Raw genomic sequence first — 20609 nt, 5'->3', positions numbered from 1 at the left:
AGCAACATGATCCTTTTTTTTCCTTCACATCAGACTTTGACTAGCCCTTTAAAGTGTCTCAGTCCCAAAATACTTGCTGTGTACTTTTCACAAGCACTGGATGTCAATCAGTTTTTCAACAAACAAGCTCAGTTTGCAATTCTTCTCAATTATTGTCTGTTAATTCTAGGTACTTAAAAAGTCCCCACAAGTTCCTACTTAGATAGCATAGAACAACATTCACACTCCAGCATGGGTGAATAAAAAAGAAATAAGCAAAATCCTTAGGAGAAAGTAATAATCTAAATTAAATATAATATAATCTGTAGTGATGTTTTTAATTTTGAATTAAAGTGGCACCAGCAATGATGTTATTGTAGTTTTTTTAAATGTGGAGTATATTGTGAAAACATAATGACAACCCATCATCTAGCATGACACACACTATGTAAGTGATAGATTAATCCCACAGAGCCCACTGTTAGACCCCAAGCATCTACTGTAGTCATTGGTGAAAATGTGTAGCTTCATTTACCTTATTATAGTCCAGATGGTTTTGGTTGGACTGGATTCCTTACCTGCATTGAACTGTCATTTGTTTTTCCCTAATATTTACAATCTGTGGCACATGAAGTTGTACATTTATTGGTAAATATAGAAGGCATATTAGAGAGTTGTCATATGGTGAAGGATGAGGAACTGAGAGTTTGCACACAGTGAAAGGCACACAGGCTGTATTAAGTTCACACTGATACTCAGTATGGGCCACTTTTGAAGTTTTTATTAACTCCTTTATTTTATATGATTATGGTCTAAACCTACCTTATATGAAATGCCCTGAGATAACTTCTGTTAAGATTTAAAACTAAATAAAAATCAGTTGAATTGAATCAGTATTGTCAACTGAAATGTATCTTAAGCTGTAAAGTCTAACTGGTATGTTAGTGCTTTAACTGGCGTTGAAGTGGTAATACGCTATTGGCAGCTCATCTCAGAACAATCACAAAATGATACAGATCTATGAACAGGGCTTTATATGTTGACTTTTGTTTGGAACCTCACAATCTAAAATAGTCCAGACTTCAGTCCAACCGAAACCATCTGGACTGTAATAAGGTAAATGAAGCTACCCATTTTCACCAATCAGTGGGCTTTGTGGGGTTAATCTATCCTCTAGCTGAATTGTCCCTTAGATAGTTCGAAAATAAGTTGTTTTTTTTTGCTTCACTTACATATTATTGTGTGTCATAATATGTTGTCATTATGTTTTCACAATACACTCCACATTTAAAAAAACTACAATGTCAACATTGCTGGTGCCACTTGAGTGGAGTGTGAATGTCGTTCTATGTTATCTAAGTGGGAACTTGTGTCATTATGTACCACCCAAGAGTGGACACATTATTACATTATTAAATAAAACTAAAAAGAAAGGATCATGTTGCTGCTTATTTAATTCCTGATTTTATCCAATTTTTTCTTTTTAAATTACTTTAAACTTTACTACTTATTACTGCCATGCCTTCTGGATAGCCCTCATTTTAATACAATCTGATGCTACTAACTAGTTAGGAAATCCACATCAGTTGAGCCTTATTGTTTTGTTACAAATAACATTAAAATGTCATGTTGCAAGAGACAATTTACTTGACATTTCACAAAAAATATTTTTTTGTTTCTCTTATTCATCCATGCTGGAGTGTGAATGTCATTCTAAGCTATTTAAGTGGGAACTTGTGCCATTATATACCGGCCAACAGTGGACTCCTGTCATTCTATACAGTACAAATGGGGACTTTATGTACTGAGAATTAACAGACAATTATTGAGAATTGCAAACTGAGCTTGTTTATTGAAAAACTGATTGACATCCAGTGCTTGTGAAAAGTGGTCAGTGAGTATATTGGGACTGAGCCACTTTAAAGGGCTAGTCAAAGTCTGATGTCAAGTTTATTAATTTAAACTAAAAAGAAAGGATCTTAGTGACCACTTTATTAATAATTTTTTCCTGGTTGTTTTTTATTTTTCTTAAAATACTTATTACTTCCTCTGACTCCTTTTTGTGAATTTCCCCAGTGTGGGATCAATAAAAAACAAAAAACCAACGTGTGTGAATGAGTTGTTGAAATCCTTGCTCCAGCCTGCAGAGCCATGGCCAAATATGGATTAAACACTTGCACACCTGTTGGCAAAAATTGTAAAAGGTTCACCAGAGCGCATTTCACACGATTTTTGGTTGATTTAAAGCATGTCCAAAAGGGGACCCAAAAAGTCCTGTCGGTCTCTCAGTCCCGTTTGTGGGTGTTTAACGACACTCAAGTCTCCTATTAGATAGGTAGGCTAGTAGACACATGTATGAGGGGTAACTGTTATAACTTTAATATACTTGGAGTGAGCACTGTGCACCTGTATTATCTTGGAAAATACTTTCCCAGTCGACTAGTAGTCGTTAGATAAAGTCAACAGTTGACTAATTGTTGCACATTTATATTTATTTATATATTTATTTGTGCATGTCGTGTTGTGTCATGAATACATGTGAGACATAAGGCAACAACAATGGAAGCAACTGGGGTAACAACAACCAAAAATAAATAAACAGGTCAGGACAGCTGGGTTAGTCCAGGATTTCTTTGTCTCTTTTCATACAGCATGTTTATGATTTTAATTGAATTAATTAAATATATATTTGAACAGGAGACTGAACATTTAGTTAATTTATTTTAACACCATGTAACATCACAGTCTGGTTGTTCAAAGCATGGAATAAATAACTTCCAACTTCACTAAAACAAACACTGGTGGACTGATCAATAAGACTACGCACCGGGTAGTGTACCTGACAGGGGAACCTGCAAAAAACTAGTAAAATTGTACATCACGAAATTCAGATAATGTTCTTCATGCACATACATCTGAACATCAAGCATTGTTAAGATTGCCAAAGTCTTCTCCGATGTCGATGTTTCTCAGTGTGCTCAGGTCAACGTCGCTCTTCTTCCTGGGAGTTCTTCAAATGGAAGATCTATGTTGAAAAATCACAACATCTCAGTTGAGAAATTACAGTCAAAATCAAATACTGAAAATGTTCGACAGTATAGGTAAAGTACAGTAAAGTTTCTATATGTAAGATTCTGAAGCATTTTACATTATTCTTATGTATTAATCACTTTTTATTGTGAACGGGTTGTAGCATAACTTCTAATCTTGCCCTGCTGCCTGTGGACTGATTTATATGTGTCTCTATGTAGGGATGGAAACTAATATAATAGGAACCTACAGCAGAGATTTAAATTAGAATCTAATTTCACTTTAAGATGTTGAAAAGAAACATGGTGATTACTGCTCTCACCCAGTTCATTGGCCGCTTCCCTGATGTCCCACATTGCCTCCAGAACTTCCTGTTTCAGAGACAATGTGTTGGCATCAATAACACACGAGAACATGCACTTTGTCGTTGGCAGTTGGGTTTGCGTTGGAGCATCGATCATCCTTTGATAACTTACATTCAGGACTGAACTGAAAACAAAGTCACATCTAGTCAAAGGATGACTTTACTTTTCTTTAAACTAAATAATGTCAGAGTTTAAAAAGTTCAATGTTTTTACCTTGTGACCTCCCTCCACCCGACTGATTTTTTTCAGGTTGTTTTTTTTGCCACCATTTACTCTTGTCCTTATTACCTTGTGAGTTTTGTGCTGTTGAGAAAAAAACACTATTACGCTCATTCTGTCGGATTCAACTTGAATAAGTTTCCTGCTGTGACACAACAACATGTATTCAAAGTACAGAAAATTTGAGCGATGAGTGAGATTAAACAGGTGTGACTGTTAGACTTTTTGGTATATAGGACGTGGAAAACAGAAAGGGTTTGCCGATTGGGGCACAAACACACTTTCTGCTGTGATTACCTGAGACCTCGCCCAGTTTGAGTTAAGTTCTGGCTCAGTGTTAAGTGTTTAATATCTGAGTCTTGGGTGTATTTTTGCTTAGTCGCCTGTATAGATGTCACCATGACACAAGATCTATCGTGCTAGCGCTGGTTTTAAGCGCTGTCCAACAGATCTTACAAATGGACAGACTTTTGTCTAACTTTCCTTCTCATAGAATCCAAATGTCTTCCAGACTTTTGATTTAAGATTTGATGGTGCTCTGTAAATCATGTTGGCGAGACCAAGTCTGAACCTATCGTGACATCACCCATCAGTTTGTGAAGAAACGCTTTGAACCTTTGCCATTATAGTTTGTCACAGCCAGTGGACGTGACGTACTTTGAGTCGAGCTCCTCTCATTGGCTTCAAAGTTTCAACTCATATTATTCCAGATAAACTGTAAAATCTGTTAGTGAACAGATTTGAGGAGAGAATAGTCAACGCAGTAACATAATCTGGATCCATATCTGATCAGCACTGTTTGACAGTTTGATCTGAGTTTGGTGCGTTGAGCTGGACAGACTCACTGAGAATGAGCTGTCAATCACAAGGTAGCCCCGCCCTAAAGCATACCCTGCTTTTAGGTCTATTTTACTCTAAATGGGACCATTTACTAAATTAACATAGAGCTGTATAGAAGAAGAATGAAACTAGAGACTGAGACCATTAACACATTAGGAAACTGTTTACTGAGGTAATAAATCAACTGATAAGTTGGCTCATTTCTCTATAAGACTGAGTGGTATTGGTGCGTTATTGCAGCCAGTGGAGCTGCCACTGCTGCAGTCACATCACAAAACAATAATAAATCTGATGAGCTATTGGTACAAAAGTAAACTATAATACAGAGCAAATTACAGTAAAAACTAATAAATAACAAATCAGTCAGGTTTGTGCAGAGAATCAAAGCTCTAATCAGTACTGAGATAATCGTATGTGGTCACACTGATGGAGAGACAGAGCAGCTGCTGCCCAGACAGCTGCTGGAGCCCGGGGAGCTTTGCAGAAAAGAGCCGGAGCTTCTGGAGGAATAAACACCCGCAGTCACACTGGATTCTGCTCTGGAGACGTTAACTGGCAAGAGGAGAGCTCAGAATTTTGGGATTAAAAAGTGGTTTTATTTTCACCCTCTTTTCTCAACCTGTCTGCTGCGAGCCATGGAGGTGCCCCACCCACCGTCTGTGTGCACCCAGAGCTCGATGATACCATTTCATATTTATACAGAGGGAGGGAGGGAGATACTTCACTAAGAACTAAGTTACCATGGTGCTGATCAATCCAAACTCAGACCAGACAAAGCATAAATTCAGACTTTTTAAAAAGCACTATCACGATGTCGTTATTTTGGCTTCATTTTGATCAGTTTATTGACATGAAATCACATTAAAATGTGTTTATTTTAGGCTCATACCACCGTTGTAAGACTGATTAAAGGGTCAATATTCGCCTCACACTACTCACAGGATCATTTGTGTACTCGCCATTTATGATGAATTGAGAAATCAGACAAGTGTTAAGGAAGTAATGTTGATATTGTACAATGTGTGAATAAAAGGTGAAGGTTTTTAAGTAATAATCACTTACGTGATGATGGGGCACCACATTTGGAGGTCTGTGATCCCATCTCTGCAAAGAAAAACATTTACTCTGAGCTCATGTGTAAAGAAAGGATTTAGTTTTTGCCATAAATAACTGCAAGTTTACCATAATAACTAATATTAAGTGTTTTTATCCATGATTCAATATGCTGTAACAAGAAGACTGAAACTCAACAGGATAATTAAATGCTTCTGTACAATAATCATATTTCTTACTGATAACCAAAAACATCTGCAAAATCAACCATAAAACTCAAATAACATAAACATCTTACCTTTGATGTGCTGAGACAACGAGCCTTAAGCTGAATGATGTAATGTCGCAGTGAAAAAGGCTATTTATATCCAGACCCTCCCACTCCTGCTTTTAGTTTCACTTTCACTTTCACAGAAGTCCCCCAAGTTCCTGTATACCACAGAACAAACTTCCACCAGGCCAGTTCTCTCATTGAAAACCCAAACATTACTGCAGACTATGATAGTGGGACACATTTCCTCTAAGCACTTTCGCACTTTATTTTATTTAAAAAGGACCAGTGTGGCATTTATTGGCATATAACAATGTAGTTGCAGATTACAATTCCCTCGCTTCACCCTCCCCTTTCAAGCGTGATGGTGAAACTATGGTGGGTGCGAGAAACATGACTGTGACATGGCAGCCTCTGTGGAAGGCGACCTGTGGCATCTTTTTTGTAGATTAAAAAGGCTCATTGTAAAAAGGTGAGAAAAACAACCATTCATATTAATATATCTTTTTATTTCTGCCAAAAAAATCTTCCTAAACATTACAAATTTTTTTTGTGACTAGGACGCTGCTCACATCAACTAAATAACAAGATTTAAAGTTTAATGATATCTGTTTTCACCACCATTGTTGAATTATCTACAGAGGTCTTCCTCTCCAAAACAAAAAACCTGCTGATTAAAACCGCTAAAAACACTGAATAAAGTAGCTCCACCTTAAAAATCACTGCTTATTAATAACATGAGTTCAATGCAGCAAGTAAATATTAAACATTTGAGTTCCTGTGTTGAATGCCACATAATAGTTTTTGGACATTGTACATCATCTATCTGAACATTATGTATTTTTACGATTCAGGAAGTCTTCTCCGATGTTGATGATACTTCTCAGGGCGCTCAGGATCAGTGAGTCAACGTCACCGTTTAAGTCGATTTCATCATGGTAGTTCTTCACAGGGAAGATGGAGTTCAGCGGAATTCCACTATTTACACTGAACTGCTCCATCTATGTTTAAAAATCACAACATCTCAGTTCAGAAATTATAGTCAAATCAATCAATATATACTGAAAATGTTTTCACAGTTATAAAAAGTTCCACGTGTAAGATTCTGAAGCATTTTACGTATCCTTCCATCTCCACTTCCCTACAGTGTAAACAATGTGCGAGGCTAGCTAACGTTTAGAAATAGCTTATAAATGGAGAAAATACAGCAGATACTGAGACTTATCAGCCATTAGTATGCATGTCTACATTTACAGATTGGTTCACACATTATCAGAGATATTTGTAAATGGGATTTTTAAACGACAAGCTAGTTAGTAGCATGGGGTCAATGGTATAAAATATAGCAACACTGCGGATAGTAATGTTATTCTAAATATAAAAAGTAATTTATTTTACAGTATTCAGTCTGGTGGATGTCACTTTTGGCTGATGCTTGCTCGTGCATGAACTACGTATCCAGTGCAAGCAACAGGACGCTGACAGCAGTTCATTTAACGCCACTGGTGTCACTATTAATGGTTTTCTGAATTTCTTTAAAATGCATTTCCCTCTCTGTGCAAACTTAATTATTAAATAATAATAATGTACCTTTTCACGTAGCTTTATGCTCCTGTAGACATTCTTTATATCTTTTTGGATTTCAGGACAGGCCTGGTCAATTTGGGTGAGAATGGCCACATGAGGGATTCCTGCCAGAAGACCAGAAAACTTTAACGTGAACTCATTACATTTGACATTCATCCAACCGGCCACAGCGGCTGTTCTCTCTGAGGATGGAAACTAATAAATAAACGTACAGCAGAGGTTTAATTTGGGTGTAATATCACTTTAAGATGTTGAAAAGAAGAAAACATGGTGATTTCTCTCACCCAGTTCTTTGGCCTCTTCTCTGATGTCCAGCATTACCTCCAGAACTTCATGACTCATCAGAGATACTTTGCTGGCATCAATAACAGAAACCAGAACATGGACTTTGTCGTTGACAGTTGGGGATGTATTGTAGTGTTGATCATCCTTCGATATCTTACATTCAGGATTGAACTGAAAAACAAAGTCACATCTAGTCAAAAGGTTGACTTTACCAAGATTAATATGCTGGAAATTACATTACTGCTTTTCTTTAAACTAAATAATGTCAGAGTTTTGAAAGTAAAGTAATTTTTACCGTGTAACCATCTTTCACATGTCCCTTCATCAACCGAGTGACATCTTTCACGTGAATTTTTCTGTTTCTGCGGGTGCCGTTCTTTACACCACTCATGTCATTGAGGACTAAAGGGTAAAAGGCGTCTGGGCTTCCTTTTTGGATCTTGTAGGTTGTGTACTGTGAACACATGGAGGAAAATGCTGTTATCACGGTCACTCTGTCTGATTTAACGTATATGTTCCTACTGTTGCTTCTGCTGAGAGGTACATTAACTTCAATCCAGAAATCCAGAAGAAGCTTGCCAGAAGAGCTATGAGAGAGAATGCACTATATCCTTTGTCAAAGACTTACGGGCCTATGGGATGTATAAAAGAGTAAAAGAGCTGCCTTGTTAGCTAACATTACGAGTCAACTTTGAATAATCAATTTCAAAAGAACATTTTTTGCAAACATTAATAAGGTTGTTCATATTTTCTAGTAAACCCCAAAGCAATCCGAAAACCACTAGAAGTTACAGAAAAAAATCAGCTGTTTAAAAAGTTGGTTAAAAGCGTGTCGTTTTTATTACCTACCCGTCAGTACTAGTGTTAAATAGTTTATTATGAACTAATGTGAACTACATTGTGCATATAATATAGTGCAAATTATTATCAAAACCAATAAATAACCAATTCACTCATGCTTTATGAAATAAGATTCTACATTGTAAAAAAAAAAAATCTCATTCAGTTAGAACCCGACCTGTCTGCAGTTTCTCGGTGGGTCCAATCAGGTTTAGGCTCAAAGCCTGAATGAATAGTTACTTACAGCTTTGCTATATTTTGAAATTCCAATTCACTGTATCACATTCAAATATTCTGCATACCTTTTTGGTGCAACAGTCAGTACTTGTGCTTTCGGTCACAGCCAGTGTGCGCATTTTCACTTCTAGGACACTGATAACAGAGTTGATGAAACTGGACTTTCCAGCCCCCACTGGTCCATGAAGAAGAATCCGGAGATGCTGGCCTTTAATACGAGGTTTGTAGTCCTGAACAGACTTCAAGGCACTCTGTCTTTCCCTGTTCAGGAAAGGAAACATTAAAAAGATAAATAACAATAACAATATTAATCATCATCATCAATTGGGAAGTTAATTGGGATATTACTAAAAGAGGAAAACATTTGTGCCTTTTCAGTTTTCTGTGAAATTTGATTTAAAACCACTTACCCCCAGTTTATTTCTCTCCACGGTTCTGAAACTGAAGTACAAGACAAGTGTTAAAGAAATAAAGTTGACTTTATTGAACAACAAGTGAATGAAAGGTAAATCAGTAATCTTACGTGATGGTGGCGGAGCAGGTTTGAAGAAATAATTTCCCATTGCTGCAAAAGGAAAGCAATAATCAGAGCTCACGTTTAACAAAATAATTTTGTTATTGCTTTAAATAATGTAATAATGTTTTTTGTTACATTATAAGTTCACACATAGATCTTTAAAGTGTTTTTATCCCCGATTCAATGCCAACAACAAAACACAGTTCAAGCTGAAACTTATAAAAGGATGAATCTAAAACAGGGGTCTCAAACTATGAAGGAAGCATACAACAACGATTGCTGGGTGTATTTTAAGCCTTTGGTTTATATTGTAGTATATTAGTATATTTAGATATCTATAGGTCATTTTGTGTTTCACCATTTTAATATTAATACTTAATTATCTACCTTATTTGGGTGTTTTAGTTGCAAAATAGTTTATGCTCTTGCCTTTTTCCCCTCACACACACACACACACACACACCTCTCTCTGCTCCTCCCTCCATGTATCATACGGGCTGTGTGTGTCTGCTCTGTTACTTTGTCGATCAGCAGTACGTTTTTCCATTCAAACTGAGTGAATATTGGCTGATACCCAGGCACAAACTACAGGAGAGCCAGGGAGAGCTCAAGTACATGAGAAAACATTGACAATATGATTTATTGTCCGCCGAGCGGGCCAGTTCAGCGGCCAGGCCACCGGGAAATGTCCCGTTTGGCCATTTTTTGGGAGGGGTGTCTGACATCTGCCCCAGGTGACCGGTAGCATGAAGTCGCGAATGAATGAAAACAGAGGAGGGGATGCTTGCGGGTCTTGACACGCCAAGGCACTAGCAGAGCATTCTGGGATTTGTAGTATTAGCGGTGCATGCGTTACACGGCGGGCCAGCTAAAATATGAATTTGATATTAAATCGCAGACCAAATATAATTAGCAGGGGGGCCAGAGTTTGACATCCCTGGTCTAAGCTATCTCAAAAGCCACAGTATACTTTTTGTAAAACTCCAAGCTTTTCTTCCTCACAAAACTCATATTTTCTGTAGTTAGTCATCAAACTGATCAGTTTTAGAAGCATCGGCAAAATCTACCTTAACACTGACAGAATAGAAACATCTTACCTTTAATGTGCTGGGACAGAGCGAAGAGCCTTAACACCTATCCAACTGCTTCAGGAATGTTGCAGTGAAAACAAATAAGCTTTGTATATCCAGTATCAAAGTATCCACCCACTTCTGCTTTTAATTTCACTTTCACTTCACGAGAAGAGAGAATTCCTCCAATGTTTCACAGAGCAGTTCTCTCGATGATCCAAAACATACTCACAACTCTGCAAGACTAAGATAACGTGCTCTAAGCAAAGTGTTTTTTTCCTTTTCTTTTATAGGACCAGTGTGTAGGATTTAGTGTCATCAAGTTGTGGGTGTGATAAACATGAAAGGCCCCATCTAGAGCCAGTGTTTGGTTTATCCGTTCTACTGTAGAAACAACATGGCGGTTCAACATGGCGGACTCTATGGAAGACGACCTGCACCGTCTGTAGATTTACTTACATTTAATTTTAAGGTTACAAAAACACAATATTTATTATACACTGACAACAGCATACTAATTATTATAATCTATTTCTATCAATAAATCCTCCTAGGCGTTACACACTCGACCTTTAACCAGTATATCATTTCTGCCACTAGGGGGCCTCTCACATCAAAAGATAAAAGAAGATTAAGTTTAATGTCGTCTGTCTTCACCATCATTGCCAAATTATTCACAGATGTCTCCTGAATGGACCCGCTGATTAAAACCAGCGAAAACACTGAATAAAGCAGTTTTACCTTAAATTAGCTGCTGCCAGTGTTAGCCCACCTTGTTTCTCTGATAACTAAAATCCTTCATCTAGTTAAAATATTTAGTTTTAAAAGCGACCACATACCTTAGCAGGAACAGGCGTCAGTCGGGCTCCCGACAGGGGACAAGGAACAGTCGGCAGCTCAGTAGTGCTGGCAGCGGCGAGGCCAAGGAGCTGGGCAGCTAATGCTCTGGGCGAAATGGCTCGGCGAGTGCCCACAACTTCTGGATGTCAGGGTGGTTCCTGAAGCAGTTCATTAAAGTCTCATGAAAAGAATCATGAAAAGGTGGCTGGCAGGCCTAACCTAACCGACTGGAGGGCAGGCCGGTTGCTAGCAGGCCGAGATGCAGAGTGGAGGTTAGCGTGCTGAGGGGTATTGCACAAAAGTAGAATAAAGAAATCCAGGATGAGTGAGTAAGGAAATGTAGAGTATGATTAAGTGCTAACAATTATCCATAATGTGTGTCATTTAATCTATTTTTCTCATGTTACGTTTTTATCTCTTTTATCTTTCTATCCTTCATAAAGAACAAACTTGTCTGGCCATAAAAGGACCTGGCAGCAAGTTAAAGTTAAATACAAGAACATTTTGCAGGCTGGTCAGTGACTATAAAGTAGATAACAGTGAACAAATGAGGTGAATAGATTAGGTGTCTGCTGACATGTTGAATGTCTGTATGATTGTAGCAGTTAAAAAAAGAGAACATAGAACTGGCACAGGGGGCCCACCAAGCCAGGATATGACCCCAGCGGAGGAGCTGCCACTCCATTTAAATAAAGGGAGGCCAGTGATGGAGGGGATCCAGGGAGGGACAGTGACAGACTGTCCCAGCCACAGAAACTGTCCGATTCATACAAGGTACATATTGCAGTACTACTGCACATGGAACACAATCAAATAAATATATTATTCTGTCTGACTTTGGATTTCCTTGCAGTGTCTGGGAACACGCTTACACTTTTGGAGCCACCAGAAGATGATCCGGTTAGTACGCTATATTGAATTCACAGGCTTGGTATGTCCTGTGAAATCTTAATTCAAGTTCTCTCAATACATGTATGTATATGGCAGGGGGAAGGCACATCTGCAGCTGCAGAATGCACATCTGCAGATGAGGAGACTGTGTCACTGGACTCCAGAAGGCTTGAGGTATGTCAATTTTATGGAAATATCCTGTGTAACATGACCCAGATGCTGCAGTCTCCTAAGCAGCCTGGTAACATATTGAGTATTGGCCAAAGTAAATCTACATTATGCACAAATCTTGCTGTGCTAATTGACATTTCTTTTACAGACTTCTCAAACTGTCAAGACTATACGCGAAGCACCTGGAGAGACAGATAGAGCTGGCAGACGTTAAAGCCAAACTGAAGAAGAGAAAGCTCCAAGAAATGGAGCTGGATCTTGAGATTAAACGCCGGACACTCAGGAAACTGGACCTGGAAATCCAGAAACTAGAAAGAGAAGTGAGTATTTCAGTGAACACAGTAACCATAACTGCAATACAGAGTTTTAATCTTTGTTGCTTTTGTTCTCTCTATTCCAGGATCCAAGCAACCAAGGCAAATGAGGACTGCCAAATAAAAAAAATTCAACTAGAAAACATTGTGGTGTCCTCCCTTTTTCATGAATGTGAAGTAGAATTTAAAAGAACCACCAATGTTAAACAACACAGCAAAAAGTAACATTTAAGATCTTTTATTAACTAAAGATAGGTTAAATCCAAAAATTAAGAGAAAAATGTGCAATATATTGCTCCCTGACGAGTCTGCCATTAATGTTGTCTGGGAAGATGGGAGCATTTTCCCAGTCAACATCAACAGCCACTCGGGGGGCTCTCCTTTTTTAGGCCTGCAATGTTCTGCAGTACTGCCCATGCAGCAATGACATCACAGGCCCTGTCCGGGGAAACCCTCAGGTGGTGCAGGCACTGAAACCGAACTGGGAGAACTCAGGATCCCACTTCCAAAACACAGCGAGGGACTCCAAAAAACATGAAATAGGCAAGCTGCTCTGGTGATTGTCTGCCGAGTCCATTTATGGTTGGATTATTGGACTCAATGCAAGACAGCATCAACCCTTTAATGATTTAATGTAAATAGAAAGTCCAAGAAAGCAAAAACAGGGCTGAAAGAACCAAAATGAACCGACACAGAACCACAAAGACTGAACACACAGGTGGGGAAGGATAACAAGACACAGGTGAAGGTAATCAGGGCAAAGCTGAAGGGAAAACAGACAAAGACAGGAAGTAATACAAAACAAGACACCAGAGGAGGAAAATTACAAAATAAAACAGGAAATAATCAAACTAAGCAACATGCCTCAACAAGTCAAACTGTACAACCTTAGAGACAACATTACATTTTACCAATGAAATAAAATCTGGAGCCAAGTGAAGCTTTGAGTTCGGACATATTTTTTATTTGTTGACGGATAAAAACACAGTGATCGTTCTTCAACTGAAACATTCAGACTCAGTTACATTCAGATTTTTAAAATGTTGAGTTCCTAGACGATAAATTAGCAACTGATAATGTGATCCTCACCCCTTTAAACCTCTTTATTTACTCAACTGTCTTTAATCTTTGAGTTTCTGAAACATATGAGACATATTCTGTCAGGAACAATGCAAATGAGCAGAAAAAAAATCACCAAAAAGAAAGGTTACTGGTATTTATTGCTAATACCAGCTTGTTAGCCGACTGCCCATTAAAGACATCACTCGTTCACACAATCAGAACTCCATGTGTTTTACTGAATCAATGTACTGCATTGTTCACCTTTGTAGCCCTTTTATTTTTCATTTCTATAAACCTGCTAAAGTAACAAGTAACTGCTAAAGAATCAAAACAATGATTCTTCAGTTGTTAAGCTGAATGTGAATTCCTTGATCTTCCCAAGAATTTTAAAAGTTAGTTACAGAGACAAATATTTCCGTGACATAATAATGTGTCAGCACGTTCTCACTCCGAACTCATCAAATATGGTCCGATGCTTCACACTAGGACGCTGTAGGTGCCCCGTAACACCGTCCGGTCAAACAATAATAAATATGCAACATCTGATTAGACCTCAAATAAATAATGCTGGGAGACATTTTACATTTTATGAGTTTGAACTGTTAAGTTTAGACACAGAAACTACTTGGTTATGTTTCAGAAAAGACTGTATTTTCAGCTAGTGGTTGACCGATGGCCAATATCTAAACTTACACATGGTTATCTTAACCAGTAACAAGTTGATTTAGATGGAATATGTAATAATTAATCAAACAGAAAAACACACTTCATCCTTAAAAAGGAAACAAAACCACTTCAAATTTCCTCTAACTGACCGACTTCTGGTCAGGTAAAATTCGATCCAGAGTCTTTACGTGGTGTTTTATTTTAAAAATGTTCTGTAAAAACTACTCTGAAGCGTTAGACCACTGTTCAAGCGGCCATATTTGATGAGTTGGGGGTGAGAGTGTACGGAGCCTTTAAAGGGACATGTGCATGTTTCTTTATGAGCTCCATAGAGAGCAGGTTGATAAAATAAAAACCTAAATACATAAACAAAAATATTTTTTGAATTACTATCACATATTAAAACCTTTAAAATTAAATTAAGTTGTTTACATTTAAACCATCAACATATAAAAGATTGATGACGGCCCAAAGCAGATGATCGGGATGGATGTACAGAAATAAAGCCGGATATCTTCCTCTGGTGGCGTCATTCGGAGCCAGAGTCTGTGCTGTCGTAATCAGGGTGGTCACTGCGGTATCTAAGTACCGCCCTCACATCCAGCCTACTGAATGGTGAGGAGGACCAAGCTGTCAATCATGACGTGAAATTCACTTTTTATATCTTCAAATAACTGATTTAAACTACTGAAACTGACAGAAACTTTGGGAAAAATAAACCTGATTTTGATATTTTAGTCCGATCTGCTAACATTGAGGCTGTTATGAGCTTTACTGCAGTCAGCCACCAGAGGGAGATAGAGAAGTTTTGGCTTCACTTTTGGACAACTGTCATGTCATCCATCTTTATATACATCGATGATGTAAACCATCATAATTGTCCTGTTGTCCATGTACCATGTGTATGTGTGTTTAACTATATAGGGGTGAGGTTTGAGTCCAAAAGCAGCAAAAACAAAATTACAGAACACATAAAAGATTGTTGGTTGTTATTTTGCCATGCTTTGATTTTTAAAAAAAATCTGTTAGCTGTTCGAGTTTTCTAGCTGCTTGTGCCTGAATGTGTCTGGTTTTCTACGTGAATACACTGACAGGTCTGACGAATCGACTCTATTTTCTCTTTTAGGTCATTTCTTTTTAGCAGCAGTGGAAGTTCAGCTCAGCTGTTACTTTCCTTCTCAATTCCAAGAAGCATTCACAGGTTTGATTGGCAGCTCTCCTCAGGTTATAGGACCCCCCCACCCCCCACCACCACGTCCACAATACTGCAGACTGTCCACTGTCCATTGGGCTTTAAGTTACATCCTGCAAATGACTGGATGTCCTTTTCATACAGCTGAAGGAGGGTGGTGGAGGGGTGCATGTGTGCAGTGTGCATCCAACCGTGGCGAGAGGATAATGGGAAAGCAAAGAGCATCATTACCCCTCTCCATGCTACTCTGCACCTCTCGCCTCCCTCCGAACCGCTGGGAAAAGACGGCACGGACGCCGTCGCTTTCAAGCTTTGGATCTGGACTTTAAAACACTAAATCTACTAAGGTCAGCAGTGTTTTTTTATGGCTGCAGGCACAGTTTCTACAAACAGCAGCTTTGCACTACATTCAAGCTGTAAGCGGCTAAAAGCACGGACAGCATGCACCGAGGCTCTAAAAGGCTCTCCAAAACAAATTTACTTCAGAGCCGGCCCAAAGCAGACGAGACGGAGGCGACGTTCACCACCAGGCGTCCTTGGATGAGCTGAACATGTGAACTGTTGTTGGTGCTTTGTTGTAATTTAAGATACACTGCCAACATTTTGCTGCACTCAGTGTTCCCACGCATCCTGGAAAACCTGGACATTTAAAAACTAGTTGAAAATTTATTAAAATGAGCAAAATAATCTATGTTGTCCAGGAACATTTTTATTGTACTTTAGCTCCTCACTCAGATTGTCTACGTAAACGTTGGTTTGAAGAAATCTGTAGTAAACTGTCAAATCACAGGAGATGTGTCCTGTAAACGCTGACCACCTATCTGTAACCACCTATCATGAACAATGCAAATGTGTAAACCTGACTGTAAGTCAGTAAATGATGTAACCGTTTGTTCTCTCCTGTATTCTATTAAAGATTTCTTAAAAAGAGTGGGAGCCCTACAACATAAATCTCACACAACATTTTTATGAAGTAAGAATGTTCCTGCAGTATATCCCAGAGTGGTGCCGGGCCATTGTTCTGGGAAAATGTCCCACTTGTCTGACAGCTCATTATTCCGAAAACAAACGTCCGTTACTCCGAAGGCCCGTTATTCCGAAAATAAACTTTAGTATCACCAACTTACATATAACTTAACTGATATCACAAACATTTGAACCCAAACCACAATCTTTTCCTAACTCCAAAGTGCGTTAACTAAAGCAAACTATGAACATTAACCACATATTTATTGTTATTACCACAATGGAGGTCATCTTACTTAATCCATTCCTGCACGTCCAAATACACTAGACAGTGTTTCTCCAACTTTTTACACCGTGTACCAAATTATTAAGCTCCTCCTCCTGGTCCACACTTCTACAATAGTTCCTGTTCTAACTATTTGCCAATGGGGGTAGGTAATAATGCTAAAAACAGCTATTAGCAAATATGTGGTCCAAAGTTTGAACTCAATTTTTTGGAATTTGTGGACACCAAAGTGCTGTAACAAAATCAGAAAGTGTATCTTAAATGTAAATGTAATTTGTGTGTCTGTGTGGTGGTTGAATCCTGCTCACGGCCCCAGAGAGCTTTTTGCCGGCCCTGCTGGAACACTAGTTAATCTCTGAAGGCAGACAGCATCTACAGCTGCAAAATGATGGCTTTCAATATCAAGCAGAGCTCAATTTTTTTTTTTTATGATCAGCAGGTTCAGCTCTTTTTTATTTATTCATTCATTTTTTTTCCTTTGGTATGAGAAAGCTGCGGCAGTTTTGCAGGTAGTTTTTAAAGGATTTACAGTGTTTGGTGCAGTTTTTTTAAAAGCACCTTTTGTCCTTCGCAGACCTCCCGTTCGGCTGAAACCACAATCTGTCATTTCCAGCATTTAGTAATTATTCCCTCTCAAACAGACCTCCCCCAGCCCACCTCCCCCCTCTTTTCTATGAGCCAGAAAGCCCCAGCTGAAAACTCCACATTTCACCTCTCAGCTGTGGGGACTAGACGTACTCCTGGAGGCTGTAACTGTCCTTGATGTCTTTTTGGGGGAGTTTGGAGGGAGACGAGTAGAGCTTGTGCTCTTGATTCTGTTCTGGTTTGTCCTGAGGAGGCTTCACTTCGTCCATCTGCAGCTGAACCTTCTTGTGTTGCCTGTTTTTCGGCTCCGGCTGCAGCTCCTGCCTCTGGTACATGAGAAATCTGTCAGGGTCGGCGGAGGAAGCGTAGTCCGGTCGTCCTGTTCTCTTTCCGGGACACGACAAACAAAAAATTACCCCTCCAGCCAGGAGGAAGCCAGCGGAGATGAACGTCACGCACAGAGCTCCTCCGGGCTGATATTTACTGCTCTCCGGCAGGTCCGTGGTCAGGAAGGCGGTGATGACTTCGTTGGTGAACCAGGACGCTGGGACCAGGCAGAGGAAGCTGGCCAGGACGAAGCAACCCCCTGCAGCGATGGCCGTGTGCCCCTTCGCTCGGTGGCTGCCCCCCCAGCGGGTACATTTGAGCCCCAGGGAGGCGAGACAGAGCCCGAACGACGCCACCATGCACGATAGAACCATGGCAGCACGCGTGGTCTGCAGATACGCCGGCAGTGACAGCACCGAGTTCTTCATGGTGCAGCTGAAGACGCCGGAGCTGTACCAGACGCAGTCCATCCACAGCCCCTGCATCTGTGAGATGGGGGTCATGATGCTGGACCAGGCGTTGATGCTCACCTTCCAGTTGGGAAGCAGGGTGGCCACGGTGGTGCCGAGGACGCCAAGGAGCGCCAGGGCGAACGCCAGGATCTGAATGGCGGCGGACAGCATGGCTCAGCTCCCCCCCTTCCGTCCAGTCCAGCTCCGGTCCCTGTTGGCGCAGCGACGACAGCGGCGTCCCGGGAAGGTCCTGACAGCAGATAATTCCTCAGCGTAGGCTCCAGCGGGCTGCAACCAGAGAAGAAATGAGAAGTGAGCGTGGGAGCGTGACGGACGCACAGCTGAGGCTGCTGATGGTTTTATTTTTTTTTTACATTTCTGTTTAAGCATGTGTGAGCTCGCTGATTGCAGCTGATGTGGTCATTGACACTCAATTATGTCCTTTTAAAGCTGCAGCGTCTCTTGGGGTTTTACTCCCTCTGAGCCAGCTGGAGGAAAAAGCTGCTGGAGTGAAGTTATTTATTTCTTAATCTCAGTTCTGCAACAACAGGAGGAATTAAGTGAAGTTGAATCTCGGGATCTTACCTGTGTTTTGTGTCTTTAGCGGCGTCTCCTGAACTGGTTCCTGCGGACGAAGCGGTGTGAATGAAAACACAGGGTGTGTGTGGGTTATCAGCCTCTTAACTACCCCTTCTGCCTGCCTCCTGTCTCCTTGGCAACTGTACATACAGTTTCATCCCATTCTGCGTCCTGGAAAAGAGGCACCAGGCGTCCTTTCTTTATTTCTTTCTTTATTTTTTTTTCTGAATATCTTCATATGAACAAAACTGATCGAACTCTGGTTCAGGAAACAGGTTTTTTTGTTCCTAACCTGAAGGTCACCGGTTCTGCTGAAGGAGCCGCAGAGCAGCGTTCTTATCTGATGAGTTGATGGCGGGGTACGCCGCAGAAATGGTTCTCTTTGAAAATGATTGTTTTCTTTCTGCTTTGCCAGATAACACTCACAGAAAGAGTTTTACGAGCATTTAGAAAAATGCGAAACCACCTCTTAAAAATGATCCTGAGCTCATTACTGATTATTGCTGATAATATCTGCCCGCTGCTTTACGAAAAAGTCACGTTTCAGCCGACTGACAGGATCTTTTGTGCTTTTAAAAACGATCGACGTGCACCATCAGCTCGTCATGTTGCGTCCTGGTTTTGGTGATAAAAACCACTGAGCTGTTCTTCGTGCAGCTGCAGTGTGAATCAAGGTGTCGCCTGTGTCATGTGACTGCGTGAAGGATCGCCCACTGCAACGCGGTGATAAGCGTCCGCAGCCCGCCCAACCATTTGGCTGTGATGGGACCCTGCAGTCAGTCAGTGGCAGCCTGTTATTACCATAATCCTCCAGTCTGGCTCTTATCAGCCTCAGACCTGCACAGACATGATCAGCTTCCACCAAACTGCCAACAATAAACACACATTTTCTGCCCTGTTTCACCAACCAGCCTCCCTGTGGGAAAACACCACATTAAAGTGCCTATGAGCGTCATTTCAAACAGCAACACTGCTTAATGAATGTTGTTATGTTGATAGAATAACTCGTAACAACATCAAACACAATAAACATGAGTCCGTTTCCCACCAGAGACACGGAGAGGTGAGGTCATCGTGTACGCCGAAGCAGGAGTTACTGGAGCTTTAAAACGGGCAGATTTCTAATGGAGGTTCTGTATTGTGGGCAGATGAAACAGGGATTTCCAATGTTTTGGGGCTTTAGACGCCACATTAAAGGCTGTGGCTGAAGTGAGCAATTAAAATGATTTTACACACAGATTGTTTCATGTACGTTTTTTTTAAAAGGCCCTGAAGAGGCGAAAATTAAAGGTATTTTATAAGAAAACTGCAGAATTTAATCGAAAGTCTTAAAAACTAAATCCATTTAATAATCTTGTGACTTCTGTAACTGAGATAAAGAAACAAACAAACAGCTGAATAAGACCATTAAAAACACTCACACACTGTATGACTTTTTAATTTGAAAGAATTATAATACAGTGGAGTGAATCTGCTCTGTGACAGATGAATGAAGTGAAAACAATCTAAAAACTGATGGAGAAAAATGAACAGCAGTTATTAATTAAATATTATTAATTTCCTTATCTGTCAGGTACATTTTGATCAATTAATTGTCTATAAATTGTCAGAAAATAGAGAAAACGGTGACGTGTTTTAAATGCAAAAATAAAAAAGCAAAGATAAAATGCAGGTTTTTCACCTGATAATTGATTTAAAAGAAGAATCGATTATAAAATCCAACGAAGGGATTAATGAGCGTTCAGGAGAGAGTGTGTGAGGTATAAAACCAGCAGTGTGTGTGTGAGGTATAAAACCAGCAGTGTGTGTGTGTGTGTGTGTGTGTGTGTGTGTGAGGTAACTGTGAGGTGGTATGTTCCTTTAACTCGGCCGTGGTCGCAGTGTTTGTCCTACATCCTGAACACTTTGTATTAACATCCAGCTGCTCCTGTTGGAGGTCTGTCAGTGTTGTACTCTGGAGGTTTGACTCGATGCCTGCGGGCCTC

General features: G+C 39.9%; 3 protein-coding genes across 4 annotated transcripts in view; all 3 read right to left on the bottom strand.

Moving 5' to 3' along the window:
• The window catches only part of LOC127367965 (interferon-induced protein 44-like), a 16093-nt gene extending 10092 nt beyond the window's left edge, over positions 1-6001 (bottom strand). Inside the window, exons 1-4 of the mRNA XM_051408288.1 lie at positions 5984-6001; positions 5785-5844; positions 5496-5537; positions 3588-3677 (exon numbers count right to left, since the gene is read on the bottom strand). Of these exons, the coding sequence (XP_051264248.1) occupies positions 3588-3677; positions 5496-5537; positions 5785-5844; positions 5984-6001 (210 nt within the window). The remainder of the gene's footprint in view (positions 1-3587; positions 3678-5495; positions 5538-5784; positions 5845-5983) is intronic.
• A 244-nt stretch (positions 6002-6245) lies between these two features.
• LOC127368233 (interferon-induced protein 44-like) lies at positions 6246-10535 on the bottom strand. Its single transcript, XM_051408824.1, has 8 exons — positions 10321-10535; positions 9230-9271; positions 9117-9147; positions 8772-8967; positions 7925-8083; positions 7629-7800; positions 7348-7448; positions 6246-6758 (listed from the first exon to the last, which is right to left on the bottom strand). Exons 2-8 carry the CDS (start codon positions 9267-9269, stop codon positions 6591-6593), a joined length of 867 nt encoding a protein of 288 aa, XP_051264784.1. The 5' UTR covers positions 9270-9271; positions 10321-10535; the 3' UTR covers positions 6246-6590.
• A 2911-nt stretch (positions 10536-13446) lies between these two features.
• LOC127368235 (claudin-20-like) lies at positions 13447-20257 on the bottom strand. 2 transcript variants are annotated; one of them, XM_051408827.1, is made up of 3 exons: positions 18917-20257; positions 18631-18795; positions 13447-18333 (listed from the first exon to the last, which is right to left on the bottom strand). In XM_051408827.1, the coding sequence occupies exon 3, from the start codon at positions 18214-18216 to the stop codon at positions 17410-17412; it is 807 nt and encodes a 268-aa protein (XP_051264787.1). In that variant the 5' UTR covers positions 18217-18333; positions 18631-18795; positions 18917-20257; the 3' UTR covers positions 13447-17409. The 2 variants fall into 2 exon arrangements, with proteins under 2 accessions (XP_051264787.1, XP_051264786.1); XM_051408826.1 differs by having other exon boundaries at positions 18631-20257.
• Positions 20258-20609: the final 352 nt, after the last annotated feature.

This window comes from Dicentrarchus labrax, unplaced genomic scaffold (genome assembly GCF_905237075.1).
Source record: "Dicentrarchus labrax unplaced genomic scaffold, dlabrax2021, whole genome shotgun sequence".
NCBI lineage: Eukaryota > Metazoa > Chordata > Actinopteri > Moronidae > Dicentrarchus > Dicentrarchus labrax.
This window is presented reverse-complemented; position numbering and strand designations above follow the sequence as displayed.

Bases quoted from the DNA above. Each gene is read 5' to 3' on its own strand.
- LOC127368233 (XM_051408824.1), bottom strand. From the start codon at position 9,269: ATGGGAAATTATTTCTTCAAACCTGCTCCGCCACCATCAC. The intron at 8,084-8,771 runs GTATGCAGAATA...ATGTGTTCACAG, and splicing joins CTGACTGTTGCACCAAAAAG to TACACAACCTACAAGATCCA. The intron at 7,801-7,924 runs GTAAAAATTACT...TTTGTTTTTCAG, and splicing joins ATGTGAAAGATGGTTACACG to TTCAATCCTGAATGTAAGAT.
- LOC127368235 (XM_051408826.1), bottom strand. From the start codon at position 18,216: ATGCTGTCCGCCGCCATTCAGATCCTGGCGTTCGCCCTGGCGCTCCTT.